At 49.5% G+C, this 18635-nt stretch overlaps 2 protein-coding genes across 2 annotated transcripts; both read left to right on the forward strand.

Annotated features, from left to right (window-relative positions):
* Positions 1-6572: 6572 nt before the first annotated feature.
* LOC128089147 (keratin, type I cytoskeletal 19) lies at positions 6573-11068 on the forward strand. Its single transcript, XM_052700270.1, has 8 exons — positions 6573-7134; positions 8357-8439; positions 8760-8916; positions 9164-9325; positions 9476-9601; positions 9704-9924; positions 10285-10313; positions 10808-11068. The coding sequence occupies exons 1-8, from the start codon at positions 6688-6690 to the stop codon at positions 10837-10839; spliced, it is 1257 nt and encodes a 418-aa protein (XP_052556230.1). The 5' UTR covers positions 6573-6687; the 3' UTR covers positions 10840-11068.
* Positions 11069-13868: 2800 nt separating this feature from the next.
* Positions 13869-18269, forward strand: LOC128089143 (keratin, type I cytoskeletal 15-like). Its single transcript, XM_052700266.1, has 8 exons — positions 13869-14478; positions 14784-14866; positions 15266-15422; positions 15840-16001; positions 16124-16249; positions 16382-16602; positions 17375-17400; positions 17915-18269. Exons 1-8 carry the CDS (start codon positions 13939-13941, stop codon positions 17980-17982), a joined length of 1383 nt encoding a protein of 460 aa, XP_052556226.1. The 5' UTR covers positions 13869-13938; the 3' UTR covers positions 17983-18269.
* Positions 18270-18635: the final 366 nt, after the last annotated feature.

Here is an 18635-nt window from a genome sequence, read left to right on the forward strand (position 1 = left end):
CATACGGTCTGCAGTGCCATCAGTGCTCTGCTTTCTGCTGACCACAGTGCCTCTAATAAAACTTCACTTTTCTGCAGTGCAAAAAGAACCTGTGTCCAGTAGATGATTTAATGTATTGATATTGTACAAATATTCAAAGTTCCGTGAAAGAAATGAGATACACATTCACAGTTTGGGGATGTACTTCAGTACAGCCCCAAAGAAAACAGCACATCCTACTTCATCAGGTGATCTGGATGAGCTGTAAGGGAAGAAGGAAAGCCTGCCCAGGTTCTTATTAAACTCGAGAGTGACACCTATGGGAACAAGAAGGGATGGGAGGAAGCCTTTCGCAGAGTGTTGGTGTGAGGGCTGTACGTCCAGGTGGTTGATGTGACAGTTCAGCTTAAACAAACCTGACGTGATTAAAAGCTCAAATTGGGTTAATCTGAAGACGTGTGCCCTTGGGTTGCTGAAGAAGAAATTAATCATATTCAGGCAACCCCCAGATTTAGAGGAGGGCTCTGTCTAATCTTGTTCAATAAAAGCCAAAGAGTCCATCAGGCAGTGAACGGCAATGTGCAAAGTAATAGCTCTTGAAACATGAATTTCAGCTGTTAGGGCTGCTCTCCCTGACCTGCTGGAAGGCCCAGGCTCACACCCTCTATCTGAAGGCTCAAATCCAAGCAGCTGAGGTACATCCTCTGATTTCCTGTGGGAACAGCCCCAGCTCTGTGCTGGGATGGGACTCAGGATGGAGGAAGGTTCCATCCTTTCTGTAGCTGCCCCAGCCTCACGGAACACATCGACACCATGTGAGTAGGCAGAGGAAGAAAAAGCAGTGAAATGACTCATTTGAGACTTACAGACTGTGTTTCAGCCTTCGGTTCTCAGCACACGGAGCAGCAGAGCAGGATCTGCCACACAGCACCGCATGGCTGACGCAGGCTGGGTGCGTCTCAGGGCCGTTGCTCTGCAGGCAGCACACAATTCCCTGCATTTTGCTTTGCAATCAGATTCAAGTCAGGCAAAATGTCACCCTGTCACACAGCAGCTCTGCTCCCCGCTCCCCTGGTGTCACTATTCCTGAGAAATCAAACAACTGAAGCAAACAAGGAAGGCCACATGTAAGAATGCAGCTTAAAATGGGTTTCACGGTTGCCTTTTCCATTACTAAAATGTGCTGCCAAAAAAAAAAACAATGGAAGAAAAAAATTTTTTCCCAAAAAAATTATTAGCTAGACTCATATTTTTTAAGGAAAAAAAAAGTAATAAAAGAGATATATTTTTCACAAGGCTAACATTGAGATATCAGACAGCACTGAATCGCAGTAACAGCAAAGAGGTTCGAAAAGAGGAACTGCCATCAGCTCCCTGCAGCCGCCCCGAAGTTCCGAGCTGCTCCCAGCGGCTGTGCTTCAGCAGCCGGCCTGCAGGGGGCGCGCGGAGGTGCGGCGTGAAACGGCGCTGCGGCTCACAAAGCGCTGTTGCGGCCTGCGGGGGTGCGCAGGTTTCTCTATTCTGGAAATGAATCATCGCCTGCACCATAAGGAGCTTTCAGGAAGGTCGGAGGAAAGCCCCGCAGCCCCGCGGCCCCGCAGCCCCGCGGCCCCAGTGCTGCAGGAGAGCTTTCAGGGCGCAGCGCTGCTGTGCTGATCCCCTCCATCCCCTCAGCACTTCCCAGGGCTCTAACAAAGAAATCTCTCGTTCGCTCTGCCTTCGATGAAGAAATGGAAGGAAATGCTGTGAACAAGGTAGTGCTGAACTCACATTTACTGGCCTACAGTAATCGTGAAAAGTAGCAGCAGTCAAATGAAGCAAGCACAAAAATGCTTGCAGGAAAATGCATTTTCTGTGTTTCTAAGCAGTAGATTTCTGGTAAGTTCCATGCAGCAGGTAGCATTGTGGAGAGGAGATGCCAACGAACTTCTGATCTGCTCGAAGCAATCTCGCACTAGAGCAGAGCGAGGGGCAAACATTCCCTGCTGGCCCAGCACGTGCACGTTTCAGCTGTGCTGAGGCTGCCTTTCACTGGGAGCCGCACGGCGCCTGCAGAGCCGTTTGTGCACTCTGCCATTCCTCCTCGCAGTGCTGTTTGTGAGCCCACGCTCAGCGGCGCTGCCAAGGCTGGCTGCAGGGAACACCTTTGTGTAGTGCTGGCTGCGCTCCCGAGCCCCGGCAGCGGGCATGGCTGCGGATCAAAGCCCAGCCCTGCTGAGCGCCCGGCCCTCCGCCACTGCTGCTCCCAGCCCAGCTCTGCCCTGCAGCTCCGTGCCGGCTCTGCTGCCAGAAACAAAAACTCCTTTCCACCGAACCCGCTGTCAGAAACCCCTCACTGGGATCTGACGGGTTTTATTGAAGTTGAAAGCAGTGGAAAGACACTCAGCAGGTATTTCCATTGGCTTCATTCGGTGGTGCTGGGCTGCCCAACACACGAGATGGCTGACACAGACCTCAGCGTTCCACTGAGAGAGGATTTAAAGCCAAATGAATCTACTGGAATGTTATCTTAGATTCGGGTGGGGTGGGACTGAGACAAACCTGCACTTAGAAAACTAGCAACAGAAATAACAGTATTTAAACATGAATAAAAAATAATGTAAGCATATGAATACAAATGCACACAGGTATGAATGTGTCCTGCAAACATTTTACAGATGGGAACCAGACACAGCCGTGCACCCACTATGTGACACTGCTCCTCTCCATCAGGCAGGACCTCCCCCCATGGCTGTGGGCACTCGGCAGCATGGGGCGGCCACAGCCTGTCTGCTTTGGGCAGCAGCCTCGAAGTTGCCTTGGAGAAGAGTCTCCAGCCCCGTCACACCATGCTGAGATCTACCAGCAGATAACAGGTTAAAGGAAATGTAAAAATACATCCAGAACTTGTCTTTCACGTGCCAGGGCTGGGGGTCCCAGCCAGGCCTACCTACATTTCCCTTCACCAAACCATTCCCTCTCCTCTACAAAAGACAGAGGGTTGAGGAGGCTGCTCTTATCTGTCCTCTTTAAACACCAGCAGTTGTGCCTGCCTGTGCCCAGACCTGCTGCTGCAGCACACAAACATTCCTATCTCGGAATCTCTTGGCGCCCTGTGCAGCAATGTGAGCTGTGAGCATCTGGGAAAAAGGCCCTAGAAATGATTGATGAGGGGAGAGGGAAGCCAGGAGGGTGAGAGCTGCTCCCCGAGCACCAGGACGGCCTGCAGATCAGCTCTCATCGGGTTTGGCTTTTCCCAAAGGGAAGTTCCAAAAAAAAAAAAAAAGAGAAAAGTGTGTGTCTGAATTAAAGAGGTTCAACTGCTTTGTGCCTGTGGCTTCTAACGGGAGAGGACACCCACAGTGGTGATCCAAGCAGATGCAGCACAGGATCAGTGGGGCAGGGCAGCGCAGCTTCGATAATAAGAAAATACAAAGTTTGAACAAAAGAGTCAGGAAGGTGAAAGTGTGCAGGGGCTCCTGGGGTGGGAGCAGCACCGGCAATGCAAGCACTGCAAGAGCAGCGAGTGAGAATGAGGTACGTCGTGCCAGTGTTACTCAAGGGCAATAAAACTGGTTTACATCAACGTTCATAAAAATGCCTTGAAAAAGCATTTACAATTGCACAGAGCAGCAGCAATAGGAAAGCACAACAGAGACAGATAAAGTAAACACATGAGCCTGGTGAAGGCTGCTCCCCATGCTGTGCTTATCGGTGATAAGCCGCAGATAAAGGCCATTCGTGGGCTGTCCCACCCTTCTGTGTGCTGCAGAAGAGCTGACTGTACAGCCAGCTAAGATCACAGCAGTGGGAGAAACAAAGGCCTGCACTCAATGGTAACAGCACCTTCTTCCTCAAGCAAATAATTTACCACACTGAAGGCTTTTCCAGGCATTTAAATGTGTTATCACCTGAAGGGAGCCCCAGCAAAAGCAAACACTTGCAGCCACAGAGCTACAAAGGATGTGGAACTAAAAGACAAATCCAAACCCCACTGGAAACTCGGAATACAGTTTTCCTAGGAATGCTGCCCGAGGTGCCCTGCTGCTGTCCAGGCACTTGCCATTCACTGAGAGCTACAAAGAAGATGGAATAGTTGCTCCATCACGCACTGCCTCCCAAGCTTTTCTCCTCCTGACAATTCCAGATGGAATTCCAAATTACTAAGAAGAACTCATTGGGAGTTTTCCCCACCTATCTGAAGAAAATGTAGCCTGATTGCAGCTAATTAGCAGTATTCTCAAAATATACAGTGATTGCTGCTTTTACTCAGGAGGTTCTGAGGGAATGCAGGGCCTTCCAACCCCAACTTCTATAAGTAGACCATAAAGAACTGTGCAAAACCATACATGTGCCTTCTATTTTGCAGAAATCCAGAACGTGCTGCCTTGAGGACTTCATGAGGGAACCTGGGGATGCCCGGAGGGAAGGATGCTCCTTTCTCCATGCTGCAGGACACCAAGGGGAAAACTACAGGGCTTTTTCTTCTTTCTGCTTCTCCCATTTCTGCTCAGGGAAGGAAAGTGCACCAGTTGTGTTCTTTATGCTCTAACTGTCGACTCCAGCATTTAACAGTAAAGTAACTGTTCTCCGTCGGTCCCTTCTGCCCCCATGCAAACAGCTTCCCAGGCTGTCGGTGCTCCTGATGGGAGCTGGAACCTGCTGGGCAGCATTCCCCCACCCAGGGCTGAATAAAACATTCAGATCTGCAGAAGGGCTGTCCTCTGCCTCGGGGCAGGCACACAAAAGAACCCAGCTGTCATGCCCCTAGGCTGCAGAACCACAGATAATATGCATGGCCCCCAAACTGCACATATCTGCTGATATATTCTGTGCTGAGTCGCTGCAGAACTCCGCTCTGATACATCAGGTGCAGAAAAGCCTGCAAGTTGCTTCTACAGGACAGGACTCCCTCTCATCTGAGGATACAGGTCATCTACCTGTACGCAAGCAGGATATGAGTCAGCCTCAAGGCCACACGTTCACAATAAAGTACATTCAACACAAATGACTGAATTCTTGTCAACTGGGAACCCAACCTCATAAATTACAGCAGAAAATGATGTATAAATGGGAAAAAAGGACAGATCAATCCATATGAATGATGAGTTGTGAAACGCTGAAGCTGGTGGATGGTCAGAAGCCACAAGGAAGGCTGTAAGGCCGACTCCACGGGGCTGCTGCACAGCTCCTTGGCCAGCTTCCAGCTCGTGTGTTTATTCTTTAACACTCCCTGTATTTGCCCTGCAGTTTGACTTCTCTCTCTGGACCAAGCGGGGAAAGCACTGATGTGTGCTTAGTGCATTTTTAAGGCAAAAAAGGAGCAGACGTGCCCTCATGAGTGTGCATTTCATTTGGCTTATCTCTACCTCATTGTCTCGGTTCTACACGGGTTGTTCAAACACAGCCCACACCTGGCACTCCCAGAGCTTTGGAAGCAGCTGCAGGACGCAGAGCTCGGCCCTTGCCTGGCTGCTGCCCCTGCTGCTCTCTGCATCCCTCCTCACAGCAGCACCTCAGCGGCCCGGAGGTTTGAAGGGAAGGAGGGCTGGTGGGGAAAGAAAGAGAACAGCAGGATGAGATGGGAGAGCTGCTCGCTGCTGGGGATGCTTGCAGTGATAAAACACCATTGCTTTTGAAAATTCACCTTGGAGAATTGGATTTAAACACTGGAGAAGAAGTAACATTTTCATTACTCTCAGAGCCCAGAAGGCGATGTGATTATGTTTCTTCTGTTTACTTCCCTCTTTGATGGTAGCAAAAGGACTGAATGTATAATTAGGCCTTTGTTTCTGTTGTTGCTCCCCAGGTAACGCCCGGGAAGTTCAATGTCCTCTCCTACAAACACTTGAAAAGGATTCTTGTTTCTGTACAAAAATAGAGACTCCTTCACACACGACGCATTCTGTCAGATCCTCCATTTTACTGTTGGCCCAAAAGGAAATGAGACCAAAGAAACAAACTTAAGATTTGTACCAGAACAGAATAATTCAGTCGGTTCAACAGCTTGTGGATCCAGCCCAACTGCCTGAGCACATCAGGGCTAAGGAAACGCCAGCCTTATCACTGAGGGCAGTGACCAATGCCTCTCCACCACCACCATCCACAGGGAATCCATGGATCCACCTCCCCAGGAAGGCTGCCCAGCAAAGACATTGTTCCTTCTGAAAGGAGGATTTTTTCTGAGGGAAAGAAGGCAATAGGCTGGTAGGACCCTGTCGTGCTAAGGCACTGTTCACCATGGGGGCTCCTTTCAGGCTCTGCTATCAGCCTGCAGTAACTGATTTAATCACTCCGTATTTTAACTTTCCTGAGGCTGCAGAAGCAAGTTGCTGTGTGACTTCGCTGGGGACGCAGCACAGGCTGCAGTGGGGCTGCGTGCTGCCAGCCCTGCTGCTCCCAGCACACAAACTGCAACCAGGTCGATGGAGCAGCACCTCCCCCCAATCCCACCTTCCTCCTCATAGCCCTGGGGGAGGGCATCGGCTCCTCGTGTGAAGGTATTTGGGAATGAAACCCAGCTCCCTTCTCTGCAACTGACCAATGAGAGGAATTCCTGTGTTGGCAGAGGGTTTACGGCCGATAAATTCCACGGGTCTCAGATAACACATTCTGGAGACAACTCCCATTGTCACAGGCATAAAAGAGCCGGGCTGGGGGAAAGGAGCGCGCATTCCTGCTTCAGGATCACAAACCGCAGCTCGCTTCAGGTCCCTGGCATTTCTCCCCATGGCGACTTACAGCTTCAGGCAAACCTCCTCCGTGGCTGGGGGACCCGGCGGCCGCTCGCTCCGTTTGGGGGGGGGGTCCTTCAGGGCTCCGAGCATCCATGGGGGATCCGGTGGCAGGGGTGTGTCAGTGTCTTCCGCCAGATTTGTCTCTTCTGGCCTAGGAAGCGGCCTGGGCGGCGGATATGGAGGCGCCTTCAGCAGCGGCTTTGGTGCGGGCTTCGGGGGGGGCTGGGGCTCTGGGGACGGTCTGCTGTCAGGGAATGAAAAGACGACGATGCAAAACCTGAACGACCGCCTCGCGTCCTACCTGGACAAAGTGCGCGCGCTGGAAGAGGCCAACGCAGAGCTTGAAACCAAGATCCGTGAATGGTACCTAAAACAAGGACCGGGCCCTGCCCGAGACTACAGCCCTTATTACAAGGCTATTGAAGACCTCCGAGACCAGGTAGGTGGTTGTATTTTCTAAGGGGCACCTTAGAAGGAAGCGTAAAAACCCAAAGAGAAAAACTCCCTAGGAAAGGAGCCAGAAGGCCGTGAGGTCTGTGAAAAGGAGGAAGATGAGAACACAATCATTGGTTGGGGCAGGGAGAGAAATGTGCAGTACGAAATCATCCATGATTTGAAGCGTTAGCAGGGAGAAAGCACAGCACAGCTCAGCGCAGACACCCCAGCACTAGGAATTAGCAGACATAAAAGAATCGATCCCATCTATAATGCAGGCTGTGTCCCAGCAGCCATGGGCAGCTGATGTCAGATTCCTCAGGAGACGCACGCCCTGGAGCACACAGCTGGAAGCTGGCTGCACTGTGCAAACAAATGGAAGAAAACTTTAGGGTCATTTCTCACAGTTCAGTTTGTGGCCACTCCCATGGGGTTCATTTTCCCTTTGTCGAAAGATGCTCACATTCTCTCTGAGCTCCAGAAAAGACAGAACTGGGAATCAGATTTTCACCTTTTGGCATTCTTTTTCCTCCTGTCTTTTCTTCCCTCTTGTTAGAGAAGATGTTCCTACTGTTTTTGCAGATGACCTTTTAAGTTTTGAAAGCAGCAGGCAAAAAAGACACATTTTCTAATTAAAAATTAAAAGGGATTACTGCTAAGGAACATTTCCTTCACAGCATTTCATGATTGATTATCAGAATCAGTAAACACTAACCTGGTTATTGTAAGGGAAATAACATGCTCAAAGGCTTTACAAATGCAGTACCAACCGAGATTGCTCACAATACACAAACATGGCATTTATTTTGCAATCACACAGGCCTTGCAGTCACTGCCCTGTTAAGGCAGACAGAACGAGTTCTGCCCAGAACCGCGCTGTGCTTCCTCTGCTTTTTGCCAGGAAGCTCTGGTTGTGCCTCACAACCACAGCAGCTCCCACTGACCGGCCTCTCCCTCACACTGCAGGGATTCCAGCTTAAAGCCCTTCATAGGACACAAGTAAGGGGACCGACCCATGGCTGACAGCAATGGCAGAAATGCTGTGATCAATCTGTGCTGCCTATTTGCTACAGATAATCTGGTATTTTCCTACTGACACCAAACAAAATGCACTCATCTTTGGTGGAGCTACGGGTGAAACACAATCATAACTCTTCCACCTTGAGAGTAAGGAAGAGAAACAACATGCTTGTTTCACCTCAGCAATGAACTCTCGCTGATTGCAGATCCTTGCTGCCACTATTGACAACTCCAAGGTCGTCCTGCAGATTGACAACGCCAGGCTGGCTGCTGACGACTTCAGGACCAAGTGAGTAATTTCTGAAGGAGAAAAGTCTCCTGAGGAGGCAAAGGGCAGTGGCTGTGAAAAAACAAAGAACGTGTGTAAAATCTCTGTATTAGCACTAGTTTGATCCTGTCATTGCAGCTCAGCCCTTTATGCATTGCTGAAACATCACCTATTCCACAGAATGATATTTCACCATCATGTGAAATACGTGTAGAAAAGCTTAATGCTGGACAACATTTGCTATACTATAGTTCCTGCAGTTCCAGATGCATCTCTAACAAATAACACATTTCACGGTGCTCTCATCATCAGCCTGAAGGGTTCTGCTTTGCTTTTTTGAGGTTTGAGACGGAGCAGGCCCTGCGCCTGAGCGTGGAGGCCGACATCAACGGGCTGCGCAGGGTGCTGGACGAGCTGACCCTGTCCAGGGCCGACCTGGAGATGCAGATCGAGAACCTGAAGGAGGAGCTGGCCTACCTGAAGAAGAACCACGAGGAGGTAAACTAAAAAACAAACAAGAAGCGTTTGGGGAGTGATGTTAGGAAAGCACTGTGAGGGGTGCCTCAGGATTGTCTTGGGCTCTCCAGTGAAAAAGAAAAGACTTCTGTGCAGAGTGGCAAATGAAAGATCCACCCTGCCGGTTTTCCAGTGCAGTCATTTAGAGCCTTGCAGAAAGAACGGATGGCTCATAATGTCCTCATTCATAACTGTACCCTCTTTTATCTTCCGCTGCAATATCAACAAGGAAATGAGTGCCCTGGGAGGACAGGTAGCCGGCCAAGTCAGTGTAGAAGTGGACTCTGCTCCAGGCATTGACCTGTCCAAGATCCTGGCTGATATGAGAGACCAGTATGAACACATGGCGGAGAAGAACAGGAAGGATGCTGAGGCCTGGTTCCACAGTAAGGTATCAAAAGCTTCATACTAAATAAATGCTAATTTTTAAATCCACAAAGGAAACGAAACAACTCTGCAACTTATACAAAACCAATCTGAAAGCCATATGACCTCCGCTCAGAGGCCCCACGTGTCTCATGTGGCATTTTCCCATTTTCAGACTGAAGAGCTGAACCGTGAGGTGGCCATCAATACTGAGCAGCTGCAGAGCAGCAAGTCTGAGGTCACCGACCTGAGACGCACCCTGCAAGGCCTGGAGATAGAGCTGCAGTCCCAGCTCAGCATGGTATGTGAACATTTGCACGGCGTAAATGCAGACCCCTAAAGTACACCCGCATTCCCCTCCTGCAAGCAGCCCAGCAACCCTTCCCTCCAACTGTGCCGGCAGAAAGGAGCGCTGGAGAGCAGCCTGGCAGACACGGAAGGGCGCTACAGCGCACAGCTGGCGCAGATCCAGGCCATGATTGGCAGCATTGAGGCGCAGCTGGCTGAGCTCCGAGCTGATCTGGAGCGCCAGAACAACGAATACAAGATGCTCATGGATATCAAGACCCGGCTGGAGCAGGAGATCGCGACGTACCGGCAGCTCCTGGAGGGTCAGGAGTCCCAGTAAGTAACAGCGCGTGGCACAGAGCCTCTGTGCTTCGCCCTGTGCCGCGTGAGCGCAGCGCGGTGCTCGTGTGCCGCAGCAGCACACAGCTTCAGATACTTGGGGATCCTGCATTTTTTAACAAGTTCTTTTTCTGAGGAAATAAGTGATCTTCTCCCACTGTTTGTTTCACTGTTGTAATTTACAACAACATTTCCTATAACGATTCCTTCTCCTGGGACGAAAGGGAGACCAAGGAAATGAACATCTTGCTTTTGACCATGTACAAAATGATGAGAGAATCTGCTGTCCTACATCACTGTCTCACACAGCATGCAGTGTGTTACCTCCCCTCTCACCTCTCCTCTGTTTGCTTGCAGGTTGTTTGGCTCCCTTTCTGGATCTCCTGGTAAGGACTGTTTCTCCTCTAGGAAGCCTTTAGTAACCAAAGAAGTTTGATTTTCTAAAAAGATAAATACATACATTAAGGCAATTCTGCCCATTTCAGACTGGGCTGCTGCACTGATCTGTGCCACAGAAAAAGTCAAAGTGATGGCTCTGCCCAGAATTCAACAAGTTTTAGACATCAAAAGCTATTAGACATCAGGGAAAAATGTCAGCCTTTGCCACTGTAAAACACACAACTCATTCCCCCAGGTGGAAGGATCCGAGCAATTTCAGCCTGCCAGCTCAGGGGCATTGTACCAACATGCAAGAATGACTGGCTTTTAAAGGTCAGCTGCATTGTAAAAGTGATGCATGATTCAGGTCAATGCTATGAAGAACAAAACTTCTCAGAGCAGGGAATGACAGATGAGACACAAACTAAGCTCAGTAACTTGCAGAATGGTCTGATGTGTTCTGGTTAAGTAACTGTTGTTCTTTTTCTCCATATTATTGCAGACAAGAGAGACAAGCTGGCAGATGGAAAATAGTATGAAAGTCCCACAAACGTCATCTTCAGGATGAAGAGAAAAAAGGGAATTAAAATGCAGAGAAATCACACTAAACTGCTGGAAATTAACTGCACAGAAAATCCTTGTCTACACCAAGCTTAAGTAGATTGGTTCATTTAGCAGTGATTAATATGCAGACTAGGTTAGGTTTTTAATTACTTCTTTCTTGTGCTGTATCTGCTCCAATAAAGATGATCCTGCAATCTCAGCTCCTGTTCTCTCACTGTGCAGTCGCTGCTGAAGCTGGGCTGCAGCCACAGGACGACGCAGCTGCTGCCCCAGCACAGCCCTCCTGGGAGCTGCAGTGGCTGTGCGCCCACAGGGCTGACGGAGATGTGGGGAGATTCCAGCAAAGCTGGACAGTGTTTTGTTAGGGCGAAATGCGAAGCTGTCAGAATGGCTGCAGATACACGGGAGTGAGGGACAGGGCTGAGATTTCGTCACTCGCTTTCTAGTCCAATGCACTTATCTTCAAACAGAAAAGTCAAATCCTCACCCATACGCAGGTATGGGCTCTCAGGACTCTTCCAACCACCTTCTTTCTTGTGTCACTGGAAGGGTGCTCTGGCTCAAATCCCAAATGCAATCGCTCTTACTTCAGGCCATCAGAAATCAGTTATTTCACTCCCAACTCCAGAGGCTTACAGCCAAGGAAACTTCTCTGGGCCCGTGCTAAAAGAAAACTGGGGCTACAGCCCAGGCCTCCAGCCCCACTCCTCAGCCCCAGCAGGGACACCCGGCTCCCCAGGGTGAATCACTCCTCTCACACAGTGACAGCCCCTTCATCACTTCTTGGACTTGGGAGGGAATACATTCTTTCATTCATTTTTATAAGTCCTCCCAGATTAATGGAGTGTTTGCACAGCAAGGAGCAGCGCAGAGCTGCAGACCTGCTCTGTCAGGGCTGGGTAATCCTCCCCAGGTGAAGGGGCCAGAGCTGGGCTCGGCTCTGCGCTGACTCAGCTGACCCATCAGCAGCATCTGTCATGGCCTGATGCACAAGTCCCAGCTCAGCCCCTGGAAATCCAGCTCTATAGCATTTGACAGCAGCCTGACTATGAGACAACGAACTGACAGCAAAGAAAAGACAGTCCTGAGAAGCACAAATCAGCAAAGATGTGGAGGGGAGGGCAGGACGGGGCTGCAGCAGGCTGCTCTGGTGTGGCTGAATGAAAAATCCCCACAGTTTCCTGATACAGCTGACAGTGGTTTTGCCGGTTTGTGTGTTTCTTCCTTTCTGATTGGAATTTGATCTCGCCTACTATGGGATCACTCCGTCCCACAGACCCAGCAGCCTGCACACCTCCGCACGCTGCCATAACAGGGGGCTTAGGGAAACTTCTTTGTCTTTGGGAGACTTTGCCTCAACCTGTCCCTGAGGTGCTGCCTCTCACAGATACGCACATTTGGCAGCTACACACAACTATTAATCTGCCCCAAAGCAAAACTGAAGTGCTGTGGCAGAGGTCCAAGCTCCGTTTGAAACATGTTTCCACAGCTATGAAATATCCTGCCGTTGCTGATGAGCTGAGGGGCAAGTGGACGGGCTGTCAGGCTGCGTATTGCTGCTGAGTTTTGGTGCTCATTGCCTCAGAATCAGAATCACAGAATCATGGAATCGTAGGGGTTGAAGGGATCCCCAGAGATCATCGAGTCCAACCCCCACACAAAGGCTGCTCACCACGAGGGCACAACTGCACCTCACAGAAACCCTTTGCCCATCCCAGCAACTGGAGCGAGCCCAGCACCCGAAAACACACATCCTGCATGGTATGAAACCTGAAAAACTGCTAAGAAAAGCACAGCTCTTGCTGTGTCGTTTAGCAAATACAGGTTTTTCCTTCTTTGGAAGGAAAAAGGACAACTTTTGGGAAAAATGTTAGAATGTGTTCACAGCAGAGCAGAGATCAGAGGAAATTCCTCCCACCCCCAGCCTTTACTCCATGTCACAGCAGTCACCTCACCCCTCCTTCACCTGAACTGTCACCTTATGTCTGCAGAATCCACACTGCAGGCACACCTCTCACAGCCGTTGTCCCCACTGTCACACCCTGAGCACCAAGCAAGAAGTTCACACTGCTGAACATCGCCCAAACGTGGCTTCTTGTGCTGCTCAGCAGCTGGGTTACTGATGTACTGCCTGCCATTGTCACTCACAAATGGGTGGAATTGAAATGCACTGCGTTTGAGACTCGCTTTAAATGAAAGATCAATGTCACTTGGTAAGTGATTCTCAAACCTTGCTTTCAATAATTACTCATTTCATAGCGCAGATCAGTGCTGCACATTTAATCCCACACTGAACTTTTCAGCTGAAGCTCGGCTTGTTTAGGTTTGCCAAAAGTAACAGGAACTTCATTTTCCCACATTCTTCCTTCAGTCAAACCATTTCACTCTTGTTTTGCCCTTCGCACCTATTTCACAAGTCAGTGAATTAAACCAGTCTCCCAGAACACTGATGGATGCCCCTCGTTCCTCACACCGTGCTGTGCTGTGTCTCTGCAATAGAAATTCAGACGCCAACATTTAAATACAAATTCCGAGGAAAGAACAGGGATAAAAACATGGAAAATTCAATTCCAAATTTTTGCGGGGAAAAAAAAATAGAAACAAGAAATAATGGCGAGGTGGACATTTCTGCACAATTTGTAATTTTCAATGAAAGTAGAATTTTACTTAATGAAACCTGCAGTCATTTATCTCCCAAGAGCCGCGGTGGCTGCTGTGGATGGGGAGTGGGTGCGGTTCAACTCGCTTTGTTTTTCCATTCTTGATTGTCAGAAAAGTAAACCCCGAGCTTCAGAACTGTAGCCCGAAGAAAAACACAACCTGAATCATCCCTTCAGTCTAATTAAAAGAAAAAACCCAAGCCCTAACCCCTGGGATGTACAGCCAGCTCCGCGTGTAAGGAATGTCATCATAATTGGCCTCACCTCAAGGGAGGGGAATCTTCGGAGGGAGGGCTGCGGCCCGGCTTTGTCTCTCGCGGCTATAAAAGAGGCGCCGGGGCAGCGAGGCACAACGCCTTCCTTCCCGCTCCGCACTGCGCCCACCGCCAGCTCCTGCCGAGCCGCAGCCATGACCTCGTACAGCGTGCACAACTCCTTCTCCAGCGGAGCCGGGGGCTTCGGGGCTGCCGGCAGCGGCGGCTCTCGCCTTTCCTCGGTGCGGGTCGGCGGCTCCCACCGCGCCCCGAGCATCCACGGCGGCTCCGGGGGTCGCGGCGTCTCCGTGTCCTCGGCCCGCTTCGTCTCCTCCGTAGGAGGCGGCTACGGGGGGGGATCCGGCGCCGGGTTCTGCGGCGGGTTCGGAGGAGGCTACGGCGGCTTCGGTGGAGGTGCGGGCTTCGGCCTGGGCGGAGGAGCCGGCTTTGGGGGAGGCTTTGATGCCAGCTGCGCCTTTGGTGGCGGGGACGGCCTGCTTTCCGGCAATGAAAAGATTACGATGCAGAATCTGAACGACCGCCTGGCCACGTACCTGCAGAAGGTGCGAGCTTTGGAAGACGCAAATGCAGAATTGGAAGTCAAAATCCGAGACTGGTACCAGAAGGAAGCGCCCAGCAGCCCGGCTCGAGACTACAGTAACTACTACAAGATAATTGAAGATCTCCGAGATAAGGTATGGCGTTCATAGATGGGCGGTTAGCAGAATGCTCCGGAGCTGTGGAAGTGCAAGGTTCACACCTCTGAAATCAAGTAAAACGATTAGGAAATAAATCTTGAGTTCTCCAATCTAGAGCTCTATGTGGCTCTCAGCAAACCAACAGAAAATTGTAACCTTTCCTTCATTTAAACAGCAAACGTTGCGTCCGGAAGACGAGCTGGTGTTTGTAATTAAACTGATTACAGAAGTTAACGGAACATGGCAAAGTGTGCTCAGTTCCCAGTATTCACAGTGTTTTTCCCTGTTTTTCCTACTGTCAGATCCTTGCAGCCACTATCGACAATTCCAGAGTCGTTCTGGAGATTGACAACGCCAGGCTGGCTGCAGATGACTTCAGGCTGAAGTAAGTTTGCCTGAAACACATTTGTCCTCTCTCTCCTTCTCTCCCTTTCTCAAACAGTTTCCTGAAGCGCAGAATTGCTTCTCATCTAGAAAACAAAGTTCTTCAGCCACTGAAAAAAGATGTATTTCCAAATTACAGAAAGATGCTTTCATTAATGACTTCTAATGAGAAATCTCTGGCTAAAACCGATGGCGTTTTTAGGGATTAGAACACAGTAACCAGATTACTGAGCTGTAAATGTATACAAATAAATCATGTCTGTTTTTTAGCGATGCTCTTAACTATTTTAGTGGCCTGAATCACAAGGGAGAAGAAGACAGGAACAGTCTGGGTTTTGACATAAGGCTCCGCTGCCTACAAACTCCGCTCATGCCAATGCTTCTCTCTGTAAAACTGCAGGTATGAGAACGAGCTGTTCCTGCGCCAGAGCGTGGAGGCCGACATCAACGGGCTGCGCAGGGTGCTGGACGAGCTGACCCTGTCCAGGGCCGACCTGGAGATGCAGATCGAGAGCCTGAAGGAGGAGCTGGCCTACCTGAAGAAGAACCACGAGGAGGTGAGCGCTCTTAGCAGTGCAGGGAGGAAATTGCTTCCCTTGGCATTTATCTAATAAAATCAGAATGGCAACATTAATAAGGAGAGAATTGTGATATTAAAAGAACCTGAAGTTGGTCCTGAGAAGCATTTATCTGATTCCAAAATGTTCAGATCCATGAGCTGCAGAGTCTCAGTCTGACATTCCTAGGGCATGTGACAGGTCACACAGAAACTACATGTAAGTCTGAGAGTGCGAGTACACAGAGAGTAGAGAAGCACATACATGGAGAGGTGCAATTTGAGAAACGTTCTTATGTGTGTCCCATCTCTGATAGTTAAAGCACCACACAGCAGTGCATGGGCTGCTGCTGGCAGAAAGCGCGTCAGAGCGCAGCGCGTAACCTCCTGTGTGTCCCCACTCTCATTTCCCACGCAGGAAATGAAGGAGTACTCCAACCAGCTCAGCGGAACAGTCAACGTGGAGATGGACGCTGCTCCTGGCATCGACCTGACCAGGATCCTGTCGGAGATGAGGGAGCAGTACGAGGCTCTGGCTGAGAAGAACCGTAAGGATGCTGAGGCGTGGTTCCTCACTCAGGTGAGCCTATGGCAGCAAATGTCGAACCGATGCGCTGCCTCATCTCTGCTGCTGCAGCAGAAGAGATCAACTTAAAATGTATTTTTTATGCATTTAATTTTGCAGTTGCTTTTTTCTTTCAGACTGATGAGCTGAACCGTGAAGTCGCCACCCACACCGAGCAAATACAGAGCAGCAAATCCGAGATCACGGAACTGAGACGCACGATGCAGAGCCTGGAGATTGAGCTGCAGTCACAGATGAGCATGGTATGGAGCTGTGCCCGGCACACTGCAAGCCACAGCCAGAAACCTCCCCTGCTCCCTCCTCCCTTGCTTTGGTTTAGATTCCATCTGCGGGATGAATCCGTATGACAACCTGTTCTGTTCTTCCTGCATTAGAAAGCTGGACTGGAAGCCAACCTGCGAGATACAGAAGGACGATACTGCGCACAGCTGGCACAAATTCAGAACCTCATCACCAGTGTTGAGGAGCAACTGAGTGAAATCAGATGCGACATGGAGCGCCAGAACCAGGAGTACAGAATGCTGATGGACATCAAGAGCCGCCTGGAGCAGGAGATCGCCACGTACCGCCAGCTGCTGGAGACCCAGGACTCTCAGTACGTTTCTGTGTACAAATCCGGTGATGGACAGATAAGGTTAATAACATTGCACATTGTAAAGCACTAATTTGTGCTTGTTAGCTGACTCCAGATTACTAAATCACACTGATTGCATACACAGCCTGCTGAGCACTGGCAACACGGGTGCTCGGCAACATCCCCAGAGCTGCTATCACTCAAACTACATTTGCAGATCAGTTGTGCTGATAATTTGAAGCTATGTTGACTACAGTGTACTGCAGAAGGCATCAGGCCCCAGACAGGTCTCACGTAATCCTCTTGCTGGGCTGGAATCACCGCCTTCAGCCTAACACCACTCACAAGTCTGTTCTCAGGATCTCTTTCTCTTGCTTTTCTGCACTTGTGAACAAAGGTTTGTCATCACATCACATATCACAACATTTATCATCACACACCCAGAATAGAAGAGGATAGACCACAACTGACTTTAGTAAAGTCTAACATTTACTGCCCATTTCTTGTACTGATCTACACAAGGAATTGCTTTTGATTTCTGAGAGGGAATCAGCTCCTTATGTTGTTTCTAGAGACAAATCAAGACTAAGAAGTGGCCTCACTGATGGCCACGTTTTCCTTAGAGTTCACAGCAGTGCTATTCAAAGCCCTGACGTGAGCACAAGTGCCAGCAGAGTAAGAGCCAACCTGCTGATGAAGCACTGTGAGCACTGAGCTGGGCGCACAGCGTCTCCTAACTGTCGGTGCACAAACTCATGATGGTCATTGACCAAACTTTTCTTCTTTTCTGCAGGATGTCAGGAGTGAACCCTAAGGATGGTAAGTAAAAAATGTGACATAACGAGGGTGGAAATGAGTTCAAGCAATAGAATTAAATAAGCCTTTTTTGCTTGGTATTTCTTCTTATTAACACAGATCATATTCTCTGCAATAATACCTTCTTTTCCATTTGGAGAGGAAAGCACTGCACTTTATCTTATCTTTTATTTTACGTGCACTTTTGACCCCAGCTTGCAAAATGATTGCACTGACTCCTCACGTGGCTCTAAAGCACAGCAATCTCACAGAGATTCCTCAGTTCCTCCGCTGATTCATACAACCTGCAGGAGAAATCTGACATGCAGTGCGCTCTGTTTATATCTTTACCTCTCCTGTTTCATAACTGGGAAGATTTACTGGATGTGGACCAGCAGGAAGAGAAGATGAGGTGCAGAGGCAGCTCCTCCTCCTCTGCTGTGTGGAAAAAAGTCAGGAAATGAGCAAACAAAGAAACATTGAGTGACTATTCTGTGCGTTCCCATACATTTAATGATCTTTTTTTCTCCTACCACAGCTGGAAGAGCCCGTGGGGGCACAGAAGATGAGGGAAGGTCTTCCTCCACTCGTGACAGGAGACACTAATAAAGAAATACTGAATCCTCTCTTGCTGCGACACCACCTGTGCTGGACCAGCTTTAAGAAGGGCAGTCCAACCACTGGCTAATGCTTACGGAAACGTGCTGTTACTTTTGCTAGATCACAAGATTGTAGCCCAAAAAGTGTGCACCAGCTTCACGTGTTTCCTTAAACTTGCTCTCCCTTTTTACGCCATCATTTGGCTCTATGGGTCAGAGACCTCTGCTTCTTTCTGTACAGCATCCTTATGAAAAACTACACAATAAAGTTTCTCTCCTGCTTGTGCAAATGCATTCAGTCTGATGTTGTTTTTCTGTAGTCGGTGCAGCACTGCCATCCACGCAGCCACCTGCCCTCCTTACACAGCACTCCCTGCAACCCAGCCGTGGGGTCTGACATGGAGGTACCTCCATGCATCACAGCGACATAACAGCCTTAAGAAAGGCAGTGATAAATGGACAGGTATAAAGTGCCATTGGGTTCTCCCAGGAAGCAGAAGTTAATGTGAAAAAGATATTGCAAAACACCCTTAAGCCCTTTGCTCTGAATTCAACGTGCACAACTTCTGAAATATCAGTGTTGTTATTGCCTACCATACGGTCAGGTTTCTTACAGCCATAGCACACCCTGAGCACGCACACAGCCTCACAATTTGGGAA

The sequence above is a fragment of the Tympanuchus pallidicinctus genome, unplaced genomic scaffold (genome assembly GCF_026119805.1).
Source record: "Tympanuchus pallidicinctus isolate F22 unplaced genomic scaffold, pur_lepc_1.0 scaffold39, whole genome shotgun sequence".
In the NCBI taxonomy this organism is placed as follows: Eukaryota; Metazoa; Chordata; class Aves; order Galliformes; family Phasianidae; genus Tympanuchus; species Tympanuchus pallidicinctus.